This window comes from Entelurus aequoreus, linkage group LG26 (assembly GCF_033978785.1).
Source record: "Entelurus aequoreus isolate RoL-2023_Sb linkage group LG26, RoL_Eaeq_v1.1, whole genome shotgun sequence".
Lineage (NCBI taxonomy): Eukaryota > Metazoa > Chordata > Actinopteri > Syngnathiformes > Syngnathidae > Entelurus > Entelurus aequoreus.
The window spans coordinates 16,753,415-16,778,283 of NC_084756.1; the positions used below are offsets into that span (position 1 = coordinate 16,753,415).

General features: G+C 39.9%; 1 protein-coding gene across 1 annotated transcript in view; it reads left to right on the forward strand.

Annotated features, from left to right (window-relative positions):
- p3h1 (prolyl 3-hydroxylase 1) overlaps positions 1-24,337 on the forward strand; it is a 30,315-nt gene extending 5,978 nt beyond the window's left edge. Inside the window, exons 2-15 of the mRNA XM_062038156.1 lie at positions 1,961-2,113; positions 2,174-2,363; positions 2,436-2,567; positions 5,558-5,697; positions 8,934-9,023; positions 9,097-9,149; positions 9,217-9,344; positions 11,370-11,512; positions 13,380-13,475; positions 16,217-16,367; positions 20,212-20,329; positions 20,404-20,479; positions 21,958-22,098; positions 24,007-24,337. Of these exons, the coding sequence (XP_061894140.1) occupies positions 1,961-2,113; positions 2,174-2,363; positions 2,436-2,567; positions 5,558-5,697; positions 8,934-9,023; positions 9,097-9,149; positions 9,217-9,344; positions 11,370-11,512; positions 13,380-13,475; positions 16,217-16,367; positions 20,212-20,329; positions 20,404-20,479; positions 21,958-22,098; positions 24,007-24,249 (1,854 nt within the window). The 3' untranslated portion in view covers positions 24,250-24,337. The remainder of the gene's footprint in view (positions 1-1,960; positions 2,114-2,173; positions 2,364-2,435; positions 2,568-5,557; positions 5,698-8,933; positions 9,024-9,096; positions 9,150-9,216; positions 9,345-11,369; positions 11,513-13,379; positions 13,476-16,216; positions 16,368-20,211; positions 20,330-20,403; positions 20,480-21,957; positions 22,099-24,006) is intronic.
- The last annotated feature ends 532 nt before the right edge of the window (positions 24,338-24,869 follow it).

Consider the following 24,869-nt stretch of genomic DNA (forward strand, 5'->3'; position numbering starts at 1 on the left):
GTGGAAGACATCTACCTATTTGGAGCTGTGATCGCAGGGCATTTGCTGATTGGGCTGGGCATTGCTCTGGTGTATCGTCAAATTCGGAAGACGATGGCAGCCACTCAAGGGGCCAACAGGCTGTTCAACGCAATGGAAGGATTGGGTCGTGCTGTGGGATCACAGACTGGAGCGATTGCTGATTTGAATCGCAAGGTAGATTCGATCTTGATGATGTTACAGAAAGAATAAATTGGAATTGTCAGAGCCAGCATATAGAGCAGGAATGTCATTGTTTTGACTGCTCGAAGAAAAAAAACAACATCTTAATCTACGATTTGACTCCCTCGAAAGGCCTTGAGGAACAGGCTGTTTGAAAACACTCCCCCGAGGACTCCTCAAAGATGGACGCTTTTGACCTTTTCCCTTTTCTTCAAAAGCACCTGGGTCGGACTCTTGAACTCTTGAACTCTTGGGGCCGGCCTCGGCCCATAAAGACAATCCAACATCTCACCCAAGTTAATTGGGCATACATGCACGCACACACCCTTCCCCAATCAACGCCTTCACCTCTGCTTTATTCCTCCGGGGTTGTGGGGGCTGAGCAGCGCTTAACAGCAGCTGCTGGCCTCCAAGGTCCTGTTGGATGACTTTGTTGCGAGTTTGTTGTGATTAAATGTACCTTGTTTATGTGTGCCATGCTATGTGAGGTTTTTTTCCTCGGACTCAGTCTGGACCATTCCTGAGGGTCCAGCCTCAGACTGATATTTTTTTTACTTCCACCCTCCCCCCAATGTCACCTTTTTCCCACCTTTTTGAGGAGCGCCTAAGTGAGGCTGATCCGTTGGCGGTCCCGTCTTGTCTCCCTGTAACGTATGTCTGCTCTTAGCGGGATTGTGCCGAAAATGTAATTTCAGTTCTTATGTGTCTTGTACATGTAAGAACGGACAATAAAGCTGATTGATTGATAAAGGCCTCACCTTTTCTCCTCCAAACATATTGCTGGGTATTGTGGCCAAACAGCTCAATTTTTGTTTCATCTGACCACAGAACTTTCCTCCAAAAGATTTTATCTTTGTCCATGTGATGTCAGAGGAAACAAAAATTGAGCTGTTTGGCCACAATACCCAGCAATATGTTTGGAGGAAAAAAGGTAAGGCCTTTAATCCCAGGTAAAGGAATGGCTAAATCAGGCTAGAATTAAGGTTTTAGAATGGCCTTCCCAAAGCCCTGATTTAAACGTGTGGGCAATGCTGAAGAAACAAGTCAATGTCAGAAAACCAACAAATTTAGATGAACTGCACTAATTTTGTCAAGAGAAGTGGTCAAAAATTCAACCAGAAGCTTGGGGATGGCTACCAAATTTACCTTATAGCAGTGAAACTTGCCAAGGGACGTGTAACCAAATATTAACATTGCTGTATGTATACTTTTGACCCAGCAGATTTGGTCACATTTTCAGTAGACCCATAATAAATTCATAAAAGAACCAAACTTCATGAATGTGTTTTGTGACCAACAAGTATGTGCTCCAATCACTCTATCACAAGAAAATAAGAGTTGTAGAAATGATTGGAAACTCAAGACAGTCATGACATTATGTTCTTTACAAGTGTATGTAAACTTTTGATCGCTACTGTACATACATACATCCACTTGTCGATGTTGTTCCAAAACAAAACATTTTAACCAGACTTTTCAAGCTCTGGTTTCTCCTCGGAATTATTGGCATTATTCCTGCTGGCTGAAGACTTAACTGTATTTATTTACTGAGTAGACTTCTGACACAATTAACACTTCCTCATGTAATGTGTACAGTGTGGAGAATCAGTACTAAACTGGATGTTCCGTACTAAAAAAAATCTAATTATGAGTGCATGTACTGATACATCTGTACCCTGCAGACTTGAATCCTGGTATTTTAGGGAAATTTAGCATAAATAACCCCATATAATGTTTCTACATGTGCATTTCCTTGTAGATTAATAAGGTGGACAAGGCGGTGGCAGCGGCCCACACATTTTTTCAAGCCAACAAAGACCACATGGAGATGAGACAGAACCTGGACTACTACAGCATGATGCCAGAAGTACAGGAAGAAGACTTTAAAGATCTCGAAGCCAGGCCACATATGGTATGAACAAATATTTATCTTGTCAGAACACCCAAAAACTTGTAGTATTGTTTCTGTCAGGCAAAGTTCCTGCTGGCGAAGAAATACTACAGCGACAACTCTTTCCAACCGGCAGCCGAAGTATTTGAGGAGGCGGTCGATGAGTACTGGACTGCCGATAAGGAGTGCAGAGTACTTTGTGAGGGACCATATAACTATGATGGCTACAGTTACATGGAGTACAGTGCTGACCTCTACCAGACTATAACAGGTAACACTGCTCTTTAGGTCAAATAAGCACAGTGATACTTTCTATAGTCTTGTCATGTACTTTGTGTATCAGACCATTACCTGCAGGTGCTGAACTGCAAGCAACGCTGCTCTGTGGACCTCGCCTTGGCTTCTGGAAATGACAAACCTTTTGACAACTTCCTGCCCTCTCACTTTAACTATCTACAGTTTTCATACTACAACAGTGAGTACTACAATACTTCTTCAGCATGTAAATGAGCATCACTTTGATTATCTGCAGTATTTGTACAGCAACAGTGAGTATTACCACTACACAGTCCCTCCAGGATTTCACGATGTTGCAATTGCACCAATTTTATGCATCTGTCAATTATCTACAGCAAGGGTGTCCAAACTTCGGCCTACCGGCGTCTTCAGTGAGACGTCATAAGTTTGATCAAATCTGGCCCCGCAGAGTGTTTCCAAATTAATTTCAAATATCTCCCAATCTCACTGCTGCAACTTTTTTGCCAACGACCATGGTTTTGAAGTGATTATAGCACAGCAATTACTTATATGACCCAGTCCAAACAACCTTCCCTACTCATGGCGCAAAAATAAAATGCAACGAACACAAAAAGTCATGGTCACACATAACACAACCTGCTCACTGAATTTTTAAATCCATTATAATGCATGATGAGAAAAATGCAGAACACCCTCTCCTGACATTGATTTCAAAACTTTAAGGAGGTCGTCATGTAAGTCAACAAGGTAGGAGTCAAACTTTCACTTAATTTTCAATTATAAATAGAATTTTTTATATATCCATTATATCAATATAATATGCACATATACATATGTGCTAATGTTGGAACCCATTTCCTCAGCGTATCAGCATATTGAGAAGGAAATAGGTACTGACGAAGGCCACGTGCCGAAACGCGTAAGCGTTCCTCTTTTTTGATGTGAGCAATAAATCAAGTGAAATGTGAGTATTTTGTCCTACTAGTCTTAATTTTGGGATGTGCTACCTTTTCAAACATTTTTGAAACATTTACTGGATTACTTTTTTTGGGTTTGGCACTCCATCTTGAATCACATTGAGAAGCGCAATCTCCTTTTTGAACCAGGTACTGACACTACTCGTACCCACATAGGTTTTATTTGTCGAAAATATATTTTGCCCTGTCAGTTCGAATACACATCGACATATAGGCTAACGGGCATATATTTCCCCCGTTAGCCTGTATGTTGATGTGTCATTGACCGGGCTAGCATGCTAAGCATTCATTGCACGAACATACTAGCTTTGTTAGAGTTTACATACAAAATGTCCATTTCTATTTATTACAAGTATTAAGAAAACGTAAATGCCTCACTTACCTATCAAGGAGGAAAATAGCAAATTTGGCGTCAGATGAAAAAAATCTTCTCCGCCTTCAATCGTCTCTATCTTTCAAAGGCATCCCCGATACAAATCCTTGTTTTGTTCCTGGCTTTGTTATGAATAAGTTGAGAATCGTAACGACGCCTTTTAGATTTACTAAAGTCTGACATGTTTAGTAACTTTACCAGTGGCAGTAGCTAGATCAGTGGTTCTTAACCTTGTTGGAGATACCGAACCCCACCAGTTTCATATGCGCATTCACCGAACCCTTCTTTAGTGAAAAATATAATGTGTTTTTTTCAAATTCAAGACAAGGTTATGTTTTTTTTACTCGTGCACAAAATGAACCGTGCATCAACATCACCTTTTTCAAAGAACAAAACCAACACAGTGCATGAACTCACAACAAATCACACACATGCAAATCAGTCTGACTTCTGCTGTTGCCGTATCCATAAAGCCGATAGGGAGAAGTTTTTATTTACACAATGAGTCGGGTGTGTCTTGACCTCAGTGGCGGAGGCTCCGTCGAACCCCTGAGGGCCGACTCAACGAAGCCCTAGGGTTCGATCGAACCCAGGTTAAGAACCACTGAACTAGATGAAGATGGTGGTGCGTAACTGGCAACCTGGATGTGACACACTCACAGACTTTCTAATTGGTCAAACGGTGGAGGGCGGGGCATCGAAATGAAAACAATAACAATATTTCGGGGCTGTAAATTAAATTTTGAAAGGAGCATATCCTGGCTGAACTACCGTTATCAGTTATAAAGGTCCTCAAAAAGAACATGATTTATTAATGCCTTTTGACATATCAGGGCTATTTAATGATGACTTGACATGAAATTATTCATATGGCTCATTTAAGGGTTGCTCCACCCAAAGTGTGCATCTAGGATGAAGGCGTGCACTGACAGACTTACTATAAGTCGATGGGAAGAATGCCGTGCAGTCAGAATTGGCGTTGTTGTGCACCTTTTTTCACTTAAGCAGATGGACGAATAGGGCCCTAAGTGAGACGGCTGTAAACTTAGCTGGTGGTTGACTCGCCCCACTCTGTGGGAGAGGGTTAAAACCGATTCAACTGCAAGGTTCCTCTAACTCTTCCAAAACAAATAGTTGACTATTCTAAGACACCCCATACATGAAAACATTGAGCCTTGAAGTCCAAGGCTCAATGTTTATCAAATACATAATATGCTCAAATATGTCAACACGATGGTAAAGGAAAACTAATTTTTCAGTGTTATTTCTTAAAAAATTATTTTATCACCTAAAGGGGCCCTATAATGCAAAACCAACTTTTCTTACCGCCATACTTGCACAAAACGAGCCGTTTGGAATTTGCCCCTCATGTAACATTTTTCCCAGGTGTGACATCAGCGGATTATCCATATATGGTATATATTTACTCAAAGGGCTTTGCAGGCCGTTCAAGCTCCTTCGTTTTCGCCATCATCTTGTTGTGGGGCAGACTGGCTCATACATGCACATGCATCCTCCACGGTTGCCATTTCTAATAAAAAGTAGCGTATAGTTCAAACTTAATCTGTCAGTAGACTTGCTATGGAAGAGGAATAAACGCGGCGTGGAGAAGACGCTGTCAAAGTGGAGGCATGCAAATAAGAGGTCACATCCTTGAAAAATGTATGTATTTGCAAAACTCCCCCATGTTAAGTTTGAGAGTCTGTTTTTCCTGAAAGACTGCTGACCAGTCTAGGGGTTACCACTCTCACCCAAAGTCAACTGGGATAGAATTCGGCTCATTATGAGCCCACTGAAGACGAGCAGTGTGGATGGATGAGGTATTCCAAAGTGCTTCAGGTTTGTTTTTGTGTCTAGGTGAAAGGTATGAGCTGGCCATAGAGTGTGCTAAGACCTACTTGCTCTTCTACCCGGATGATGAAGTGATGAAGCAGAATGTCGACTATTATTCAGCCGTACTGGGAGTGGACAAGGCAGAAGTCATATCAGCAAGACAGGTACTTCTCGTCTAACTCACAATTAAGACCATATAGAAATCCTTCTTAACTTTTTATTCAAGGGGGATAAAATGGAATACCTAGGAGGTACATTTATCACGGACATCAATGTCATATTCATTCACCCTGGAAAGTGGAATTTAACAGTATCTCCTTCAAGCTGCTTCTTCGTCAAACACTCCATCAGCAGCTTATCCGTATTTGTTTGAATGATTTTAACATCCTTGACATGCGTTATCGACTCATCCTACTTCAGGATGGTGCAGACTCGCTGTGCTATGCTCCAACTGTTTCACCAAGTTAGCTCGCTGCACACTCTGTCATGTTTTTGATTAAATATTTCTTTAATTCAATGAACATCATCCACTTCTTCTACTCAGCACTGTCCTTCACACTCACTTTCTTAACACCGATGGTTGCAAAAAGAGGTTATGTCGATCTCTAGCTATAGGTAAGGTCTTATAGTTTTCTCTGTGACATTTGCTACGCCAAACTAGCTGTGGGGAGTCTCCTAACCCGAATTTTTGCTCACAACCCAAAGCATAACAATTAGCCGAGAGACAGCTCGTATCTCGAAAAACCTGTGAGCTGGGGCACTCGTATCCCAAATGTCCTTTTGTATTATGTTATGAGCAATAATGGCTGTTCGATAACGGAGTCTATACAAAAACAAGGGTAAAATTTAGGTAAAATAGCTACATTTTTCATCAAACGGAATACAACAGGTGGGGGTGTAGATAAACCCAGGTACCAGTTAATGGGACACTTCCTTTTTCTGTCATTCTAAGGCTGTCTGAATAAAGAGAGGCGACTAGAATAGAAGATTAACAATTTTTCTTAAAACAAGGAGTAGGTGAAAACAAAAGCAATACCAGCCCTGAAGAGAGAATTAAGCAGTCTAAAAGCAGACCTGGGCAAATTTAGGCCCGGGGGCCGCATGCAACCTTTAAGTTTTAAGCTTTTCAATCTGTGCCGCCGGACATTCCCCCAATTTTTTTTTTAGATCTTTAAGATGGAAAGTGTCGCTGCCATTATGATGTGCAGTGATGTTTTCAAATGACCGTAAGTCTTGAACTATACAAAGTATTTCAATGGTTGGAATCTGCGTTTTTGCATGATATACTAGTTACTATGGTAATCTAATTAGTTACTAAGGTAATCTAAGTCATAGCAGCTCAGACCAGGCACCAAGCAGTGTGGGTGGGGAGCGTTTCCACAGAGTGTTTCCAGAGCAGCCTGAAATGTGGGTGTCAGGGACAGACGCGGAAGGAGATTTTTACAACAAAGTTCTGCAAGAAAAGTGATATTATATCAAATTGTAGGTGTTTGTTTTTTTTACCCTTCGCATTCATATTTCGCCGTGTTTGTTGCATTTTTGTTGTGTTTCGCTTGATTGTAAATATTGTGTGTGAGAAGTAAAAGAGAAGCGACGTTCGTATGTGGTCAATATTCAGTGTTTTATCGTTCATAGTCAATATCGTAAATCCCACATTATTGTCATGTACTTTCTGGGTGTCTCATTCAGTAGAACATTTTAAATTACATTTTGTTTCTTAAGGCGGTCTGTCACGTTTTTAGCATTAAATCAGACATTATTGTGAGTTTTTGTAGGACCCAAACACACACATATTGTACAGCAGATTGTCACAGCTTGTGTGTGTGTGTGCGTGCGTATATTTATATATATATATATATATATATATATATATATATATATATATATATATATATATATATATATATATATATATATATATATATATATATATATATATATATATATATATATATATACACACACACATAGATAGATAGATAGATAGATAGCAGTGACGTGCTGACAGGGGAGGCAAGTGAGGCAGTGCCTCACCTTGCCACCAGGAGGGGTAAAAGGCTTAACAATGAGATGTTCAAAAACGAAATAATAAAATAAAATAAGTTTTAATATTTCTCTTTTGGTCTATGCTTTCTATGTGATTTTGGTGTGGTTCCTGTATATTTTCATAATTTTCATGGTCAAAATCTCGGAAATTCCGTGTGTTTCCTGATGAAAATAACGCGGCAGACGAGAAGTGAGGCAGACACAGGTGGTGCCTCCACGGCTACACACACGCCACACTGGGAGAAGTGGGGGCGCTCAGGCTAGCAGACACATGTCTCTCCCGCGGAAGCCAGCCTTTTTTTTTTTTTACTGTATTTTTAACAAACATGACATTTTCATTAGAATAAGCCAGCATTTGTGGGTGTTTTTTGTCAGATGCAAAAAAATCGTTTTATTGCTTGGAATGAAATTGAATTAAATTAATGTGTCTGCCAATATGGAGGATTATATACTGTATCCAAGATTAAATACTTATCTAAACTGGACTTTAAGACAAAATAAATGTGTTCATACAAAGTACGTTTTCATGGAGGATAACTATTGCTGCTTCAGATACAAATACAGAAAGGTAAGATACACTCACAATACTTGATTTATTTTGTTAAAAGCAAATGGGAACAAAAAGTATTTAATAACAACTTTATCAAATACTTTTTGGAACCATTTATCATATCATAATATCATTATGATAACATTTTTATGAAAGCGAATACCCCCTTCTTTTTCCTGTTAGTCTAATGTGCAACCTAAATCAACAATTATTAGAGCTGCACATATGAATTTAAATAAATAAGTAAAAAAGAAAATAAACCTCCAAAAGTATCGATGCCTCACCTGGTGTTTAGTTCACCGCACGTCACTGATAGATAGATAGATATACCGGCCCCCAGACAAATTTTTTTCTCTAAATGTGGCCCCAGAGTTAAAATAATTGCCCAGGCCTGGTCTAAAGTCTGTAGCATTCTCTCAAAATGGTCGCTTTCCACATATGCTTATGACCATCTTGCTGCACAGCCTTGACGGTGATCAAAACCAAAAGTTAACTTGGTGTATGTCTTCTGCAAAGGCACCATAGGCACATTCTTGTCCACGCTCACTCTCCGCACCTGGCACATTCTAACACCATTCAAACACTCTTTGTGAGTTCAGATAGATACAAAACAGGGTGAAAGCATTGTTTTTATCTTCTTTGAGCAAAACCAAGGCCAAAGCTAGTCACTTCTAAGGCTTCCATTTTGCTCAAAGGTGGGGAAATATTGCCCCAACACAGTGTACTTGTGATGTTGCCATCAGAAACAAAAATTGTCATCCAAAGTTATTTGTAGTGATCTCAACCATCCACGTTTTTATTCAGATTGTCAAAGCGTATATTTCGCACTCCCTACTGGAGAAAGAACTGCTGTACTTTGGATACGAAGCCTTCGGAATAACTTTTGTGGATCCTGTGAGTACCTCAAGACTCAATATTTCATTTAGTATGTGTTCCCAATTCAATGAATGTAGATGTTTCTATTCAGGACACATGGACTCCAGAAGAGATCATGCCTTCAAAATTGAGAGATAAACAAAAGTAAGAATTGAGGAGCACATTGAGACGTTTCCTTGACAAAGTTATTTAACACTTCCACGTTTCTCAGGGCTGAACGAGAGACGGCAGCGAGGATTACAGAAGAAATCGGAAACCTGATGAGGGAGATCGAGACCTTGGTTGAAGAGAAGAAAAAGGACTCCACAGATGTAGCAAACATAATAGTAGCGCAAGACAGTAAGTGTTTTGCAAGCACATTTTTATTTTACAAGAAATATGTGGTTACTGTTGAACGAGGCAGCACATTATTACAAATATGACTGAAGCTGGTGTCAGCTTGACTGAACATGGCTCTGGTGGTAGAGTAGTTGTCTCCCAGCCTGAAGGTTGCGGTTTCGATCCTCAGTCCCCCTTTGACCATGTCGAAGTATCCTTGAGCAAGATACTGAACCCTCAGTTGTTCCTGATCAGTAGGTACAAACCCCAAAACCAGTGAAGTTGGCACGTTGTGTAAATCGTAAATAAAAACAAAATACAATGATTTGCAAATCCTTTTCAACTTATATTCAATTGAATAGACTGCAAAGATAAGATACTTAATGGAAAACTTTGTTATTTTTTGCAAATATTAGCTCATTTGGAATTCGATGCCTGCAACATGTTTCAAAAAAGCTGGCTCAAGTGGCAAAAAAGACTTGCTCATCAAACACTTATTTGGAACATCCCACAGGTGAACAGGCTAATTGGAAACAGGTGGGTGCCATGATTGGGTAAAAAAGCAGCTTCCATGAAATGCTCAAGTCATTCACAAACAAGGATGGGGCGAGGGTCACCACTTTGTGAACAAATGCGTGAGCAAATTGTCCAACCGTTTAAGAACAATATTTCTCAACCAGCTATTGCAAGGACATTAGGGAATTCACCATCTACGGTCTGTAATATCATCAAAAGGTTCAGTGAATCTGGAGAAATCATTGCACAAAACGATGATATTACGAACCTTCGATCCCTCAGGCGGTACTGCGTCAAAAAGCGACATCAGTGTGTAAAGGATATCACCACATGGTCTCAGGAACACTTCAGAAAACCACTGACAGTAACTACAGTTCGTCGCTACATCTGTAAGTGCAAGTTAAACAAGTTAAAACTCTACAATGTAAAGCGAAAGCCATTTATCAACAACACCCAGAGACGCTGCCGGCTTCGCTGGGCCCGAGCTCATCTAAGATGGACTGATGCAAAGTGGGAAAGTGTTCTGTGGTCTGACCAGTCCACATTTCAAATTGTTTTTGGAAACTGTAGACGTTGTGTCTTCCGGACCAAAGATGAAAAGAACCATCTGGATTGTTAGAGGCGCAAAGTTCAAAAGCCAGCATCTGTGATGGTATGGGGGTGTATTAGTGCCCAAGGCATGGGTAACTTACACATCTGTGAAGGCACCATTAATGCTGAAAGGTACATACAGGTTTTGGAGCAACATATGTTGCCATCCAAGCAACGTTATCATGGACGCCTCTGCTTATTTCAGCAAGACAATGCCAAGCCACGTGTTACAACAGCGTGGCTTCGTAGTAAAAGAGTGCAGGTACTAGACTGGCCTGCCTGTAGTCCAGACCTGTCTCCCATTGAAAATGTGTGGCGCATTATGAAGCCTAAAATACGACAACGGAGACCCCGGACTGTTGAACAACTTAAGCTGTACATCAAGCAAGAATGGGAAATAATTCCACCTGAAAAGCTTCAAAAGTTGGTCTCCTCAGTTCCCAAACGTTTCCTGAGTGTTGTTAAAAGGAAAGGCCATGTAACACAGTGGTAAAAATGCCCCTGTGCCAACTTTTTTGCAATGTGTTGCTGCCATTAAATTCTAAGTTAATGATTATTTGCACAAAAAAAAAAAAATTCTCAGTTTGAACATTAAATATCTTGTCTTTGCAGTCTATTCAATTGAATATAAATTAAAGGATTTACAAATCATTGTATTCTGTTTTTATTTACGGATTACACAACGTGCCAACTTCACTGGTTTTGGGTTTTGTAAATGCGTAATAGTGTCAAAGCGCTTGAGTACCTTTTTAAAGGTCGAAAATCCATTTACCATTTTGTTTCGTTGCTGCCTTGTAAGAAAGAAATATGTTGCATTCTCACATACCATTGCATACATGAAATAGAACAGAAACTGTCATGTCAATATTTATTTTACATTTGCAACAGCTGGACTTGTATTATTCCTAATTGCTATCATATTCTCATGTTCTGTCAAAGATGTTCCTCCTCCAGGAGGAAGTCTTCTATACGACAACATCAAGGTGACCATGACAGCCACACAGATGAATGGCTCTCAACGGGTCCTACTGGACGGGGTAGTCACTGATGACGAGTGCAGGGACTTGCTACGTCTTTCTAATGTGAGTTGTTTGAAGAAATAACACTTTGAATGTTTTCATGTTTGGTAGATACTTGACTGATTGCAAAAATATTTAGTTTAAATATTGTGTTGATATTGTTAAACTGTCAATAACACTCATCACAAATACATTTAAAAATGCACAGGTAATACATGTGATAGGTATATGCCGATCTCACTTATGCATGATCAGTATCTGAATCCCTATTTCCAGTGTTTAGGAAACAAAGCTGTTGCAAGTGAGTTAAAGGCCTACTGAAATGATTTTTTTTTTATTTAAACGGGGATAGCAGATCCATTCTGTGTGTCATACTTGATCATTTTGCGATATTGCCATATTTTTGCTGAAAGGATTTAGTAGAGAACAACGACGATAAAGGTTGCAACTTTTGGTCGCTGATAAAAAAATGCCTTGCCTATACCGGAAGTAGCGTGACGTCACCGGAGGAAGGAATCCTCACATTTTCACATTGTTTACAATGCAGCGAGAGAGATTCGGCCCGAGAAAGCAACGATTACCCCATTAATTTGAGCGAGGATGAAAGATTCGTGGATGAGGAAAGTGAGAGTGAAGGACTAGAGTGCAGTGCAGGACGTATCTTTTTTCGCTCTGACCGTAACTTAGGTACAAGGGTTCATTGGATTCCACACTTTCTCCTTTTTCTATTGTGGATCACGGATTTGTATTTTAAACCACCTCGGACACTGTATCCTCTTGAAAATGAGAGTCGAGAACGCGAAATGGACATTCACCGTGACTTTTATCTACACGACAATACATCGGCAAAGCTCTTTAGCTACTGAGCTAACGTGATAGCATCGTGCTCAAATGCAGATAGAAACAAAATAAATAAATCCCTGACTGGAAGGATAGACAGAAGATCAACAATACTATTAAACCATGGACATGTAAATACACGGTTAATAATTCCCAGCTTGGCGAAGCTTAACAATGCTGTTGCTAACGACGCCATTGAAGCTAACTTAGCAACGGGACCTCACAGAGCTATGATAAAAACATTAGCGCTCCACCTACGCCAGCCAGCCCTCATCTGCTCATCAACACCCGTGCTCACCTGCGTTCCAGCGATCGACGGAAGGACAAAAGACTTCACCCGATCATCCGTGCGGTCGGCGGCTAGCGTCGGCGAGCGTGTCTGCTATCCAAATCAAAGTCCTCCTGGTTGTGTTGCTGCAGCCAGCCGCTAATACACCGATCCCACCTACAACTTTCTTCTTTGCAGTCTTCATTGTTCATTAAACAAATTGCAAAAGATTCACCAACACAGATGTCCAGAATACTGTGGAATTTTGAGATGAAAACAGAGCTTTTTTGTATTGGATTCAATGGGGTACCAATACTTCCGTTTCAACGATTGACGTCACGCGCATACGTCATCATATCTAGACATTTTCAACCGGAAGTTTAGCGGGAAATTTAAAATTGCACTTCATAAGTTAACCCGGCCGTATTGGCATGTGTTGCAATGTTAAGATTTCATCATTGATATATAAACTATCAGACTGTGTGGTCGGTAGTAGTGGGTTTCAGTAGGCCTTTAAACTGGATGTTTTCGTTGAATATTACAGGGTTCACTTTGACATTTGATCATATATCAATAAAAAGGAAGTCTAAGTCTAATTTGCTATGCCAACGAGCAGCGGGACGGCTTGTAACTCAAATTTATACTTGAAGCAGACCAAAAAGAGGAGAGACAGCAAAATAATAAGTTGAGGTACCACTGTATGTGCTCTCCAGTGGAAGTATAATATAGTAGTATATATGGTTTTTCCAAAAGAATTGTCATCCATTATTAATTTGTTTCTCCTGTCATCATTTCAAGTTGATTGATGTGTGCATTTACTAGGCTGCTGCAGTAAAAGGTGATGGATACCGAGGAAGTCCTTCTCCCCACACCACCAGTGAAACGTTCCAGGGAGTCACGGTCCTAAAGGCTCTGAAGGTCTGTAGAATGTGAACTATTCATCAAATATTGAATACTGAAATATTAGACTTGCACTGAGCACCGCCTCAGTGGGATGTGAGATGAGATCCTAAGGCCCCCAAACTGGGTTCCCTTAACGCCTTAACTGTGTCTACAAATTATGTCCATACCTGTAAGAATAATAAACAGAAACAGTGACAAAGGAGCCTTGGTGGAAGCCAACGTTCGCCGTGAACAGGCTGACTACCTCTGCTACCTCAGACATGGTGATGGGCAGTGCCTGCATTTGTGTCCTGAGACTCTGCTTCCTCTACGGAAGGTGTGTCATTGGGTTTGAGAAGGACTTTGAAGTATTCCTTCTACTGCCTGATTATATCCTTCATTTGAGGTGAGCAGGACCTCAAAGCAAAAAGCTTTCTGAGGTGTCGGATGGTTTACTAGAACCTCTTAAAAGCCGACTGAAAATTGTGCTCCATGGCCTCGCCAAACTCTCCCCACAGCCAAGTTTCTACCAATTAGCGTTCTTCAGGACAAAGACCACCCCTCAAAAGTTTCTGGATTTTATTTTTTTTCCTGATACTTTTTTCAGGAAAAATGTAGGATCTTAGAATAGTTTGTTTTTTTCTTGATAAGAGGGACAAGCGGTAGAAAATGGTTGGATGGATGGAATTATGATTAAAAGGTAACCAGGCTTTTGAAAATCCCAGATAAGTGAGAATAGCGCTTTAAAAGTGGAAATGTGGCAAGAGAAGCATTAAGTGGGACCTATGAAGATTTTTGCCTTTTCTGACTTATAGATGGAGGTTATATATTTTCTACACTATTTGATAGATATAATTAATTCTATCCCCACTATACCTGGCCAAACTACTATGGAGGTAGTGTTGTTCCTCCCAGTCAAACACAAGAAGAGAGCAAGGCAACTCACAGGGATACAGAGATAGTAACGTCAGAGATAAAAATTGCAATAATGCGTCAAAAACATAGGGCCTGATGTACTAAAGGTTTACGAGTACTAAAATGTATGCAAACTTCAATTCAAATATAAAGCTGATCTACTTAATGTTTGCAGAGTGGATTGCGACTGTAAAGTGAGCAGAATAAGGGTGCAGTTTATATATGCTGATTGTCAAAAAGCCCACAATACTGGGATGAGAAAATGCAAATATATTACATACACACAATGTGATTTATCAACACTCATCACCGTTTTAGAAGCACTATTTTGCGTTTTATTTAGCAGGTTTTAAAAGGACGCGCAAACCAACACGGTTCCACATACGGCTATGAGAGAGTGCTCGCGCTAAAAAGACAGACGATGAACATAGAATTTCTCCGTTCTATGTGTACAAAAAAGTGGTGTCAATGTAGATGCATGCACTGGACGACTGTTTGCCCATAAAAAGTGGTACATGTCTCCTGCTTGTTTGAAAACATAGCAAAACGCCACAGGAGGATAAAATGAATGTGCAGTAAATGAGTGTCTCTGTGGTGATTCCCCATATGTACACACAAAATCCTCATTTAAATGAGTGTCTCTGTGGTAATGCCCCATATAGTACACACAAAATCCTCATTTAAATTATTGTCTCTGTGGTGATTCCCCATATAGTACACACAAAATCCTCATTTAAATGAGTGTCTGTGTGGTAATGCCCCATATAGTACACACAAAATCCTCATTTAAATGAGTGTCTCTGTTGTGATTCCCCATATAGTACACACAACATCCTCATTTAAATGAGTGTCTCTGTGTTGATTCCCCATATAGTACACACAAAATCCTCATTTAAATGAGTGTCTCTGTGGTGATTCCCCATATGTACACACAAAATCCTCATTTAAATGAGTGTCTCTGTGGTAATGCCCCATATTGTACACACAAAATCCTCATTTAAATAAGGCTGTCTGCACCACTTTTCAATTGTACACGCAGTATTAGTAGATCGCACGCAACACGCCCACTAATAGTACACGCTATTTTGTAGATTGCACACGCTGTTTAGCGTGATCTATTTAGATCTTAGTATATCAGGCCAGTAATGCGCTAAATAATACTGTAATTGACTAATTACTAATGAATTAATAAAGTTCTCTGTAGCACCGATGTCCTTTGGCAAGCTGTTCCATAGACGGGGGCCATAATAGTGGAACGATGCCATCCCATTACTTTGTGTCCTGACTTTTGTAATGATTAGGAGACAAGTGCTGGAGAATCTGAGTCCACGAGGGTTGAAAGGATAAAAGCAAATCTGAAAGATAAGAAGGCCCAATACAATAAAAGCATTTTTAAATCATGAGAAGAACCTTAACATTGATCCTGGAACACACAGGGAGTCAATCCAGTGAGTTTAAAACTGGTGTAATGTGGGCCGGAGGTGCGACATGCAGTAACATAAAAGCAGCTCTTTTGTATGCTGGTCTGTATCAATCGGAGAAAGTGCAGGTGTACCGGTAGTGTTGTGACCGACAAATCTATATAATGTCAATGAAGTTAATTTGAACCTTTATTGAAAACAAAAATTGCAAGGATGTTTTTCTTCAAGACATATATTTTATCAAAAGATCAATTATGATACTTTTGGAGAGGGTTGGGCGTGGACGGTTTCAATCGCAATCTGGCAACACCACGCACAAACATCTCAGACTTAGGAAAACAGGTAATAAATGTGCTTCATTTAAGCTTTTATAATATTGTCTTTATTGAATTTTATGACAACACCCAAAACAAACCCTGACTTTTGTTGTCTATTCAACAGCTAGCACAGGAAGGAAAGGTTTCCCTGAAGGGTGCACGTTCGTTCTTCGACATTAGTGAGAAAGTGAGGAAGGTTTTGGCGTCATACTTTGGCTTGACTTCTCCGCTGTACTTCTCCTACTCACACCTGGTGTGTCGAACTGCGATCGAAGGTAAGTACATGTAGTATGCTGGTATGTACTGTCCTTTTCATACTGTATGTCATATTGTAAATGATAGGGTTTACACATTCAAAGATTCACCCTCTTGCCCCCATTAGTGCGGTCTTCTAGCAGGGCTGATATACAGTATAAATCTTAGCTACATGTTTGGTGTAACTATGTGTGGTATATACCTGTATGTATGTATAGTATAACAGTATATTAGTTGTTCCTTGGTCTGTGATGATATACAGTATAGGAGTGTCAAATTATCATATTAATTACGATTAATCAATTACAGTATTATTTAGCGCATTATAGGCCTGATATACTAAGATCTAAATATCTTGCGCTAAACAGCGTGTGCAATTTATAAAATGCTATTAGTGAGCATGTTGCGTGCGATCTACTAATACTGCGTGTGCAATTGAAAAGTGGTGCAGACAGCCTTATTTAAATGAGGATTTTGTGTGTACTATATGGGGCATCACCATAGAGCATACTTGCCAACCTTGAGACCTCCAATATCGGGAGGTGGGGGGGTGGGTTTGGTCGGGGTGGGGGGTGTTTGGGGGTGGGGGGCGTGCTTGGGGGCGTGGTTATTTACAGCTAGAATTCACCAACTCGAGTATTTCATATATATTTCATATATATATATACATATATATATATATATATATATATATATATATATATATATATATATATATATATATTTATATATGAAATACTTGACTTTCAGTGAATTCTAGCTATATATATATATATATTTTTTTAAAATTTTATTTACATAGAAAAAAAAAAAAAATACTTCGATTTCAGTGTTCCAGTGGCTATCCATTAGATGGCAGTATTGTCCTGTTTAACTTCTCCGTTCATGATGAGTATATCATTTCGGCCGCCATGTCTGTAATTTCCTCGTTCTTCTGCTTCGTCTCCTTGTTGTGTGCGCAGTTGTGCACTCTATAAAAGCCCTAGATGTTATGATGTCTTTGGGCAGGCAAGCTGTTTATTTTGTGGGAAAGCGGACGTGAGAACAGGCTGTCCCCACTCAGTCTCAGGTCCGCATTGAGCTGGAGGGGGCGTGGCCTCCAGCTCCGGCTGAATACCGGGAGTTTGTCGGGAGAAAATCTCTGCCGGGAGGTTGTCGGGAGAGGCGCTGAATATCGGGATTCTCCCGCTAAAAACGGGAGGGTTGGCAAGTATGCCATAGAAACACCCATTTATTGCTCATTCATTTTACCTAGCTCCTCCTGTGGTGTTTTGCTATGTTTTCAAACAAGCAGGAGACAATTACCGCTTTTTATGGGCAAACAGTCGTCCAGTGCATCTACATTGACACCACTTTTTTTTCTTTTACTGCTCAAGACGCAAACAATGTATACTTCAAAAGTTTTTATCATATAGGATTTACGTTCGTAATATACATTCTATGTGAATGAACAAATATTAAAGGACACCAAAACGCATCAATATAATTTGTTTTAATATGCCACTTAAGTTATCTAGCACAGTGTTTTTCAACCACTGTGCTGCGGCACACTAGTGTGCTGTGAGATACAGTCTGGTGTGCTGTGGGAGATGAGCTAATTTCACCTATTTGAGTTAAAAATATTTTTTGCAAACCAGTAATTATAGTCTGCAAATGATGTGTTGTTGTTGAGTGTCGGTGCTGTCTAGAGCCCGGCATAGTAACCGTGTAATACTCTTCCATATCAATAGGTGGCAGCCGGTAGCTAATTGCTTTGTAGATGTCGGAAACAGCGGGAGGTAGTGTGCAGGTAAAAAAGGTTTTAATGCTTAAACCAAAAATAAACAAAAGGTGAGTGCCCCTTAAGAAAAGGCATTGAAGCTTAGGGAAGGCTATGCAGAACGAAACTACAACTGAACTGGCTACACAGTAAACAAAAACAGAATGCTGGACGACAGCAAAGACTTACTGTGGAGCAAAGACGGTGTCTACAATGTACATCTGAACATGACATGACAATCAACAATGTCCCCACAAAGTAGGAGCGCAAGACAAGAACTAAAACACTACACACATGAAAACAACAAAAAACTCAAAATAAGTCACAGTGTGATGTGACAGGTCATGACAGTACACCTACATAGAGACAAGAGCTATAGTGATGCATGCTTGGTTATGGTTTAAAGTCATATCTAACAACTGCGACAACAACTTTTTACTGTCAACTGAGTTTCGTTTTTTTAACGATTTCTGCTGATGGTGTCCCTCCGGATTTTTTCAACGCAAAAAATGTGCCTTGGCTCAAAAAAGGTTGAAAAACACTGATCTAGCAGCTATCAAATTATAAAAGGATATTGCTGAATAGACAATATGTCTAATATTTTTCATTTCTGACCGTCCAAATATGTTGAAACGTACACAAAGAACGGAGGATTCTCTGTTCATCGTCTGTCTTTGCAGTGCAAGTACTCCTCTCTCACAGCCATGTGTGGAACTATGACAGTTTGTGCTAAATAAAACGCAAAATAGTGCTCCCAAAACGGTGATGGGTGTTGATAAATCACAACACGCATGCTGTTTAATACATTTACATTTTCTCCTCCCAGTATTGTGGGCTTTATGACGAGCAGCATTAATGGATTGCACGTCTTATTCTGCTCACTTTACAGACGCAATCCACTTTGTCAAGTTTGCATGTGTTTTAGTACACGCAAACCTTTAGTAATCAGGCCCTATGTTTTTAAACACGTTACTGTCTCTGTATGCCTGCGGGTTGCCTTGCTCACTTCTTGTGCTTGACTGGGAGCAACAACACTACAGCCATGCGGCACAAAGGTATTATGTAGCCACGGCGAATAGGAGGCGCCACTTTGTCAGTAAGCTTGGCCGGTGATGTTAGCGACTATCAATAGTGGGGATAAGAGGAATTATATCTAACAAATACTGTAGAAGTGAGCAAGGCAACTCGCAGGCATACAGAAACCGTAACGTTAGTGATTAAAAATTACACTAATGCGATTAAAATATCGGCCCTAATTACCAAAGGTTTGCGAGTAACTAAAATACATGAAAACATCTTTAAGCAGAATAGAACGCCTAAAAACGAACGCCTTTATCTATGCACTCTCTCACAAACATACACATACAGTATATGTAGGGGACGGCGTGGCGAAGTTGGGAGAGTGGCCGTGCCAGCAATCTGAGGGTTACTGGTTCAATCCCCACCTTCTACCATCCTAGTCACGTCTGTTGTGTCCTTGGGCAAGACACTTCACCCTTGCTCCTGATGGGTCCTGGTTAGCGCCTTGCAAGGCAGCTCCCGCCATCAGTGTGTGAATGTGTGTGTGAATGGGTGAATGTGGAAATACAGTCAAAGCGCTTTGGGCTCCTTAAAAAGGGGTAGAAAAGCGCTATACAAGTACAACCCATTTACCATTTACCATATATATGTGTGTATATGTGTGTATGTATATGTGTGTATATATGTACGTATATATATATGTGTGTGTGTGTGTGTGTGTGTGTATATATATATATATATATATATATATATATATACATACACACACACACACACACATATATATATATACGTACATATATATATATATATATATATATATATATATATATATATATATATATATATATATATATATATATATATATATATATATATATATATATATATATATATATATATATATATATATATACACACACACACACACACACACACATACAGTATATACGTACAGTATATATATACACAAGGATCTGGGTAGACTCTCCCCTCGTAAAAGGAGGCCTCCAAATAATACCAACGTCATCATGCATGCTAAATATCATTGAGTTTGTCACCATTTTGTGTTCTTCATCATCCAGAGAAGCAGGAGAACCGTGAAGATCTGAGCCATGCGGTCCATGTTGACAACTGCTTGCTGGTCTCGGAGCTCAATGAGTGTTTAAAGGAACCTCCTGCGTACACACAGAGAGACTACAGGTGATCTCACGGTCCTTGTTGCTGTCCTCCATAGAATGATCCCAATGCATATACTATTTGTTTATGTCCAACAGTGCAGTTCTTTATCTGAATGACGACTTTGAAGGAGGAGATTTCATTTTCACAGAGTTGGATGCCAAAGCCGTCACGGTATTATTATCAATAATATTATTATTATAATACAGTGCAACCTTGATTTATGAACTTAATTGGTTCTTGAGTAGAGTTTGTAAATTGAAAGTTATATAGTAAAGGAAACTTCTCCATCAGAAACGATGTAAAATTAACTATGTTCCAACCTCCACAAAAGTCTCTTTATTAACAAGCCAAAAAACAACAACAGCTGCTGTCCTCTGTATGCACTCCTGTGCCAACATGTGCAAACACCCATAGAAGTCCCTTTGGTGCCCTTACAAATGATAAGGAATCACAAAAATCCTTAACTTCAACAACTATATTGCTACTATAATACAATTCCATTCACAGTACATTAACTTTGGCAAGGAGGAGCTGACTAGTAAGAAAGGAGCTGACAGACAGCGCTGTGAAATAACTCTGCTTTGGCATATTTTTCAAGAAAAATCCTGCCTCATCACAATTAAAACTTGTGGTACGAAGCCTGCTTTGTTGAATCTTCCATACTTGTGAGTGCCATTAATGTACTCCTCAGAAATAGTTGTTTTTTTTTAAACTCCACAGCAGTTTGCTCCTTCTTTTCACGCTGGTCTGTCTTTTTGGCAAAATGGACAAAACTTGTCAAAAAGTAAAAAACACAAAAGGTACTGTTATGTATTTCTGGTCTTACCGGGCAGAAGGGCGACACGGCAGTGGGGCTGGATCAAAAGAGACGTCGGAGACGCTTTACTGAACAAAAAGTTGCTTTATTACAATCGAGCGTCATTCTTCCGGACTGCAGTACCTGGAGAAGGTCAAATAAAAAAATGTGTCTCTCCTAACCTGGAGAGGCCTAACCACAGACTTCTATTCCTTCTTCCTGCGTCTGGGTGTGTGTTCATCCAGAAGAACACAACCTGACCATGTAAGGAGATGTTCATTTGAAAGTGTCTTCAAAACAATTTATTTAAGTCATAACTTAAATGTTGGCTTTGAGCTGGACAGGTAGTCTCTTCTCAAGGATAGGGCTATCACTTTTGCATTCCGAAGTCCCAATTAGAGCCTCTTTTCCTACAAGAAGTGATCCAATCCACCCACGAATATCAAACCAAACGGCCTTATCTTATTATGTGCTCAAACTGAAATACCACTATTTGATGAAACTTGGTGGTTTGCTTTCTCCAAATTGTTTGTAAATCTTCACCATAAGCAAAACATGATATGAGTTAATTAATTCACTTCAGTACACACGCCTAAGCTCTGAGAAGTGACTCGTCATGTTCTGGGCACTTTAGCCCTGCTTTTTGCCTGCAGGTGTGACACAAAAGGAATGACAGAATGAAGTGTTTGTACACAGAGACATGGTTCGCATATTTGGCCCGTAAATCGGAAAGTTTGCAAATAGAGGGGTTGGTAAACCGAGGTTCCACTGTATATTATTATTTCACTTGTCTTCACACAAGCTCGTACTTTTAGACCTACTGCTCTGCATTTCTAACCTGGGCTGTCTCCAGGCGGTGGTACGGCCACAGTGCGGCCGCGTGGTCGCCTTCGGAGCCGGAAAGGAAAACCCGCACGGCGTGAGAGCTGTCACCAAGGGTCAGAGGTGTGCTGTCGCTCTGTGGTTTACCTTGGATCCGGCTCATGAGGAAAAGGTACGTGACAAGCAGTTACTTTAAACCACAGGTCGGCAACTCAAAATGTTGAAAGAGCCATATTGGACCCATCCATCCATCCATCTTCAACCGCTTATCCGGAATCGGGTCGCGGGGACAGCAGCTCCAGCAAAGACCCCCAGACTTCCCTCTCCATATTGGGTCCATATTGGACCCAAAATACAAAAAAGTAACCGGTCTGTAGCCGCAAAAAAATTAAAAGACTTATATAAGTGTTATAATGATGGCAACACATGATGTAAGTGGCTAATTAGCAATATTAGCCTACTATCAAAATGACCATGTGTCGCAGGCTGACGCAAATCTTCATTGACAGAAATGTTGAAATGTAATATTTATTCTACACATTTTTACAACATTGGAAAACATTAGTAAAACTTCTCAGAGGGTGAGATAACTCCTGGAAATGACTGTCTTAGAACAGTGGTTCTTAACCTTGTTGGAGGTACCGAACCCCACCAGTTTTATATGCGCATTCACCGAACCCTTCTTTAGTGAAAAATAAAATGTTGTTTTTTTTTCAAATTCAAGACAAAGTTATATGTTTTTGGTAACACTTTAGTATGGGGAACATATTCTAAGTAACAAAGACTTAATTTAGAGTTATTTGGACACTAGGGGAACATATTCTAAGTAATAAAGACTTAATTTAGAGTTATTTGGTTAGGGTTAGGGTCAGGGTTAGAAGGTTAGGGTTATAATAGGGCCATGCCTAATAAGGCATTAATAAGTACTTAATAATGACTAGTTAAGAGCCAATATGTTACTAATTTCCATGTTAATAAGCAACTAATTAATGGTGAATATGTTCCCCATACTATGTTTTTTTACTGGTGCATAAAATGAACCTTGTTCAAACAACAAAACCAACACAGTGCATAAACTCACAACCAATTACACCTGCAAATCAGTCAGCTGTTGCCATATCCGTAATACGCCGATAGGGAGAAGTTTGTATTTACACGATGAGTCGGGTGTGTCTTGACCTCCGCCGAACCCCTGAGGCCGACTCACCGAACCCCTAGGGTTCGATCGAACCCAGGTTAAGAACCACTGTCTTAGAATGACCAAAGGTATAGATGTGTGTGTCCAAGTTAAAGAAAGCATCAGGCTGTCTTCTTCTAATGGATTTATTACAATCTTTGCAAGCGGCGTAACGTTTGCTGTGGTCTGGAACAAAATGGCGCACAAATAACAGAAATGCAGCCAATATTACATATAGATCATATGTCATGAAACATGGAAAAATAAACTAAATACACATGAGTAAAGGAAATTAAATGAGCTCAAATATACCTACAAACGACGTATAATGATGCAATATGTACATACAGCTAGCCTAAATAGCATGTTAGGATCGATTAGCTTGCAGTCATGCAGTGACCAAATATGCCTGATTAGCACTCCAACAAGTCAATAACATCAACAAAGCTCACCTTTGTGCATTCATGTACAGCATAAAAAGTTTGGTGGACAAAATGAGACAAAGAAGGAGTGGCATAAAACACGTCTTTCTGTGGCAGCTTATGAGAAAGTTGTACTGTAAACAAACTGTTAAGTCATAGTCCACACAACGGTGAGTTCAAGGGCCGCTGAAATTAGTAGGACAAAACGGTGCTCGCCAAATAGTCTCATCAGTGAAGCATAAACATAATAAACAGTGGGCTTTCTAATAATTACGAAGGTTTGTGTCATGTTTGTCCTCCTTACAGAAACCATATTACAACAAAAAACATATTTTTCACCGCATTTTTTTCCTATTTCCATACATTTTTGAAAAAGCTCCATGGAGCCGCCTGGGTGACGCTAAAGAGCTGCATGTGACTCTAGTTGCCGACGCCCGCCTTAAAACTGTTAACCTCTAACTCTCAGGGTCTACCTTTGCAGGAAAGAATCCAAGCTCAGGATATGCTGGAAATGTTCTCCACCTCTGTCAAGTCAGACTTCATGTCAAATGAGGGCCAAGTAGAGCAGAAGGCTCAATCAGAAGATGACAAAAAGGTACAAGCGGTCAACACAGACGTCAAACACAAAGATGAGCAAGTGGACCAAAAAGATGCCAAACTTGCAGTCAAAGTCCAGCCAAAAACTTCAACAACAGACTCTCAGGATGGCAAAGACGAGTTGTGATCAAGATCTGTAGTATTTGTTTTTTTTTACATTAAGGTCCAAGAATGTCTTGTAATGTATTTTATTTAATAAAATGACATGACTTTCATATGCTCTCCAACTGTACTCATTGAACACTTTGACGTCGCACCTTTTCCTGACTAAAGGACTCGACCACAAGAACAGAATCACTTTTGTTTCAATCAATGACTCACGATCGGCGCTAACGAGCCCAGCTAACTGTTGCTAACGTCAACACAGCAGAAGAAAGCAAGCATCTTCTCGGTTGGAAGAGGAAACACAAACAGCAAAATGTGAGTACCCTCAATCTTTGGCTGCTATTCAACATGTTCCCATGTCCTCAGGCCAGATGATGTCATTCCTCCTCCACTCTTTATAGTTCACTTAATGACATCCATTTCATATTCTTCCTAAACAATTATTGTGTGAATGCTCCAAAGCATTGGAGCATTCACACATCTGGTTTTCTACACCAAACTTAATCTATTTATTCAACTTTTTCTTCTTCTCCAGATTTTTCCGCGCTCTACCTTCCACATTTTTCATTTGATTCAAACCGTTCCAACTTCAAACTTTTCTCCCTATTTGGGAATTGCGGCCTTTTCCTTGACAAATTCCAA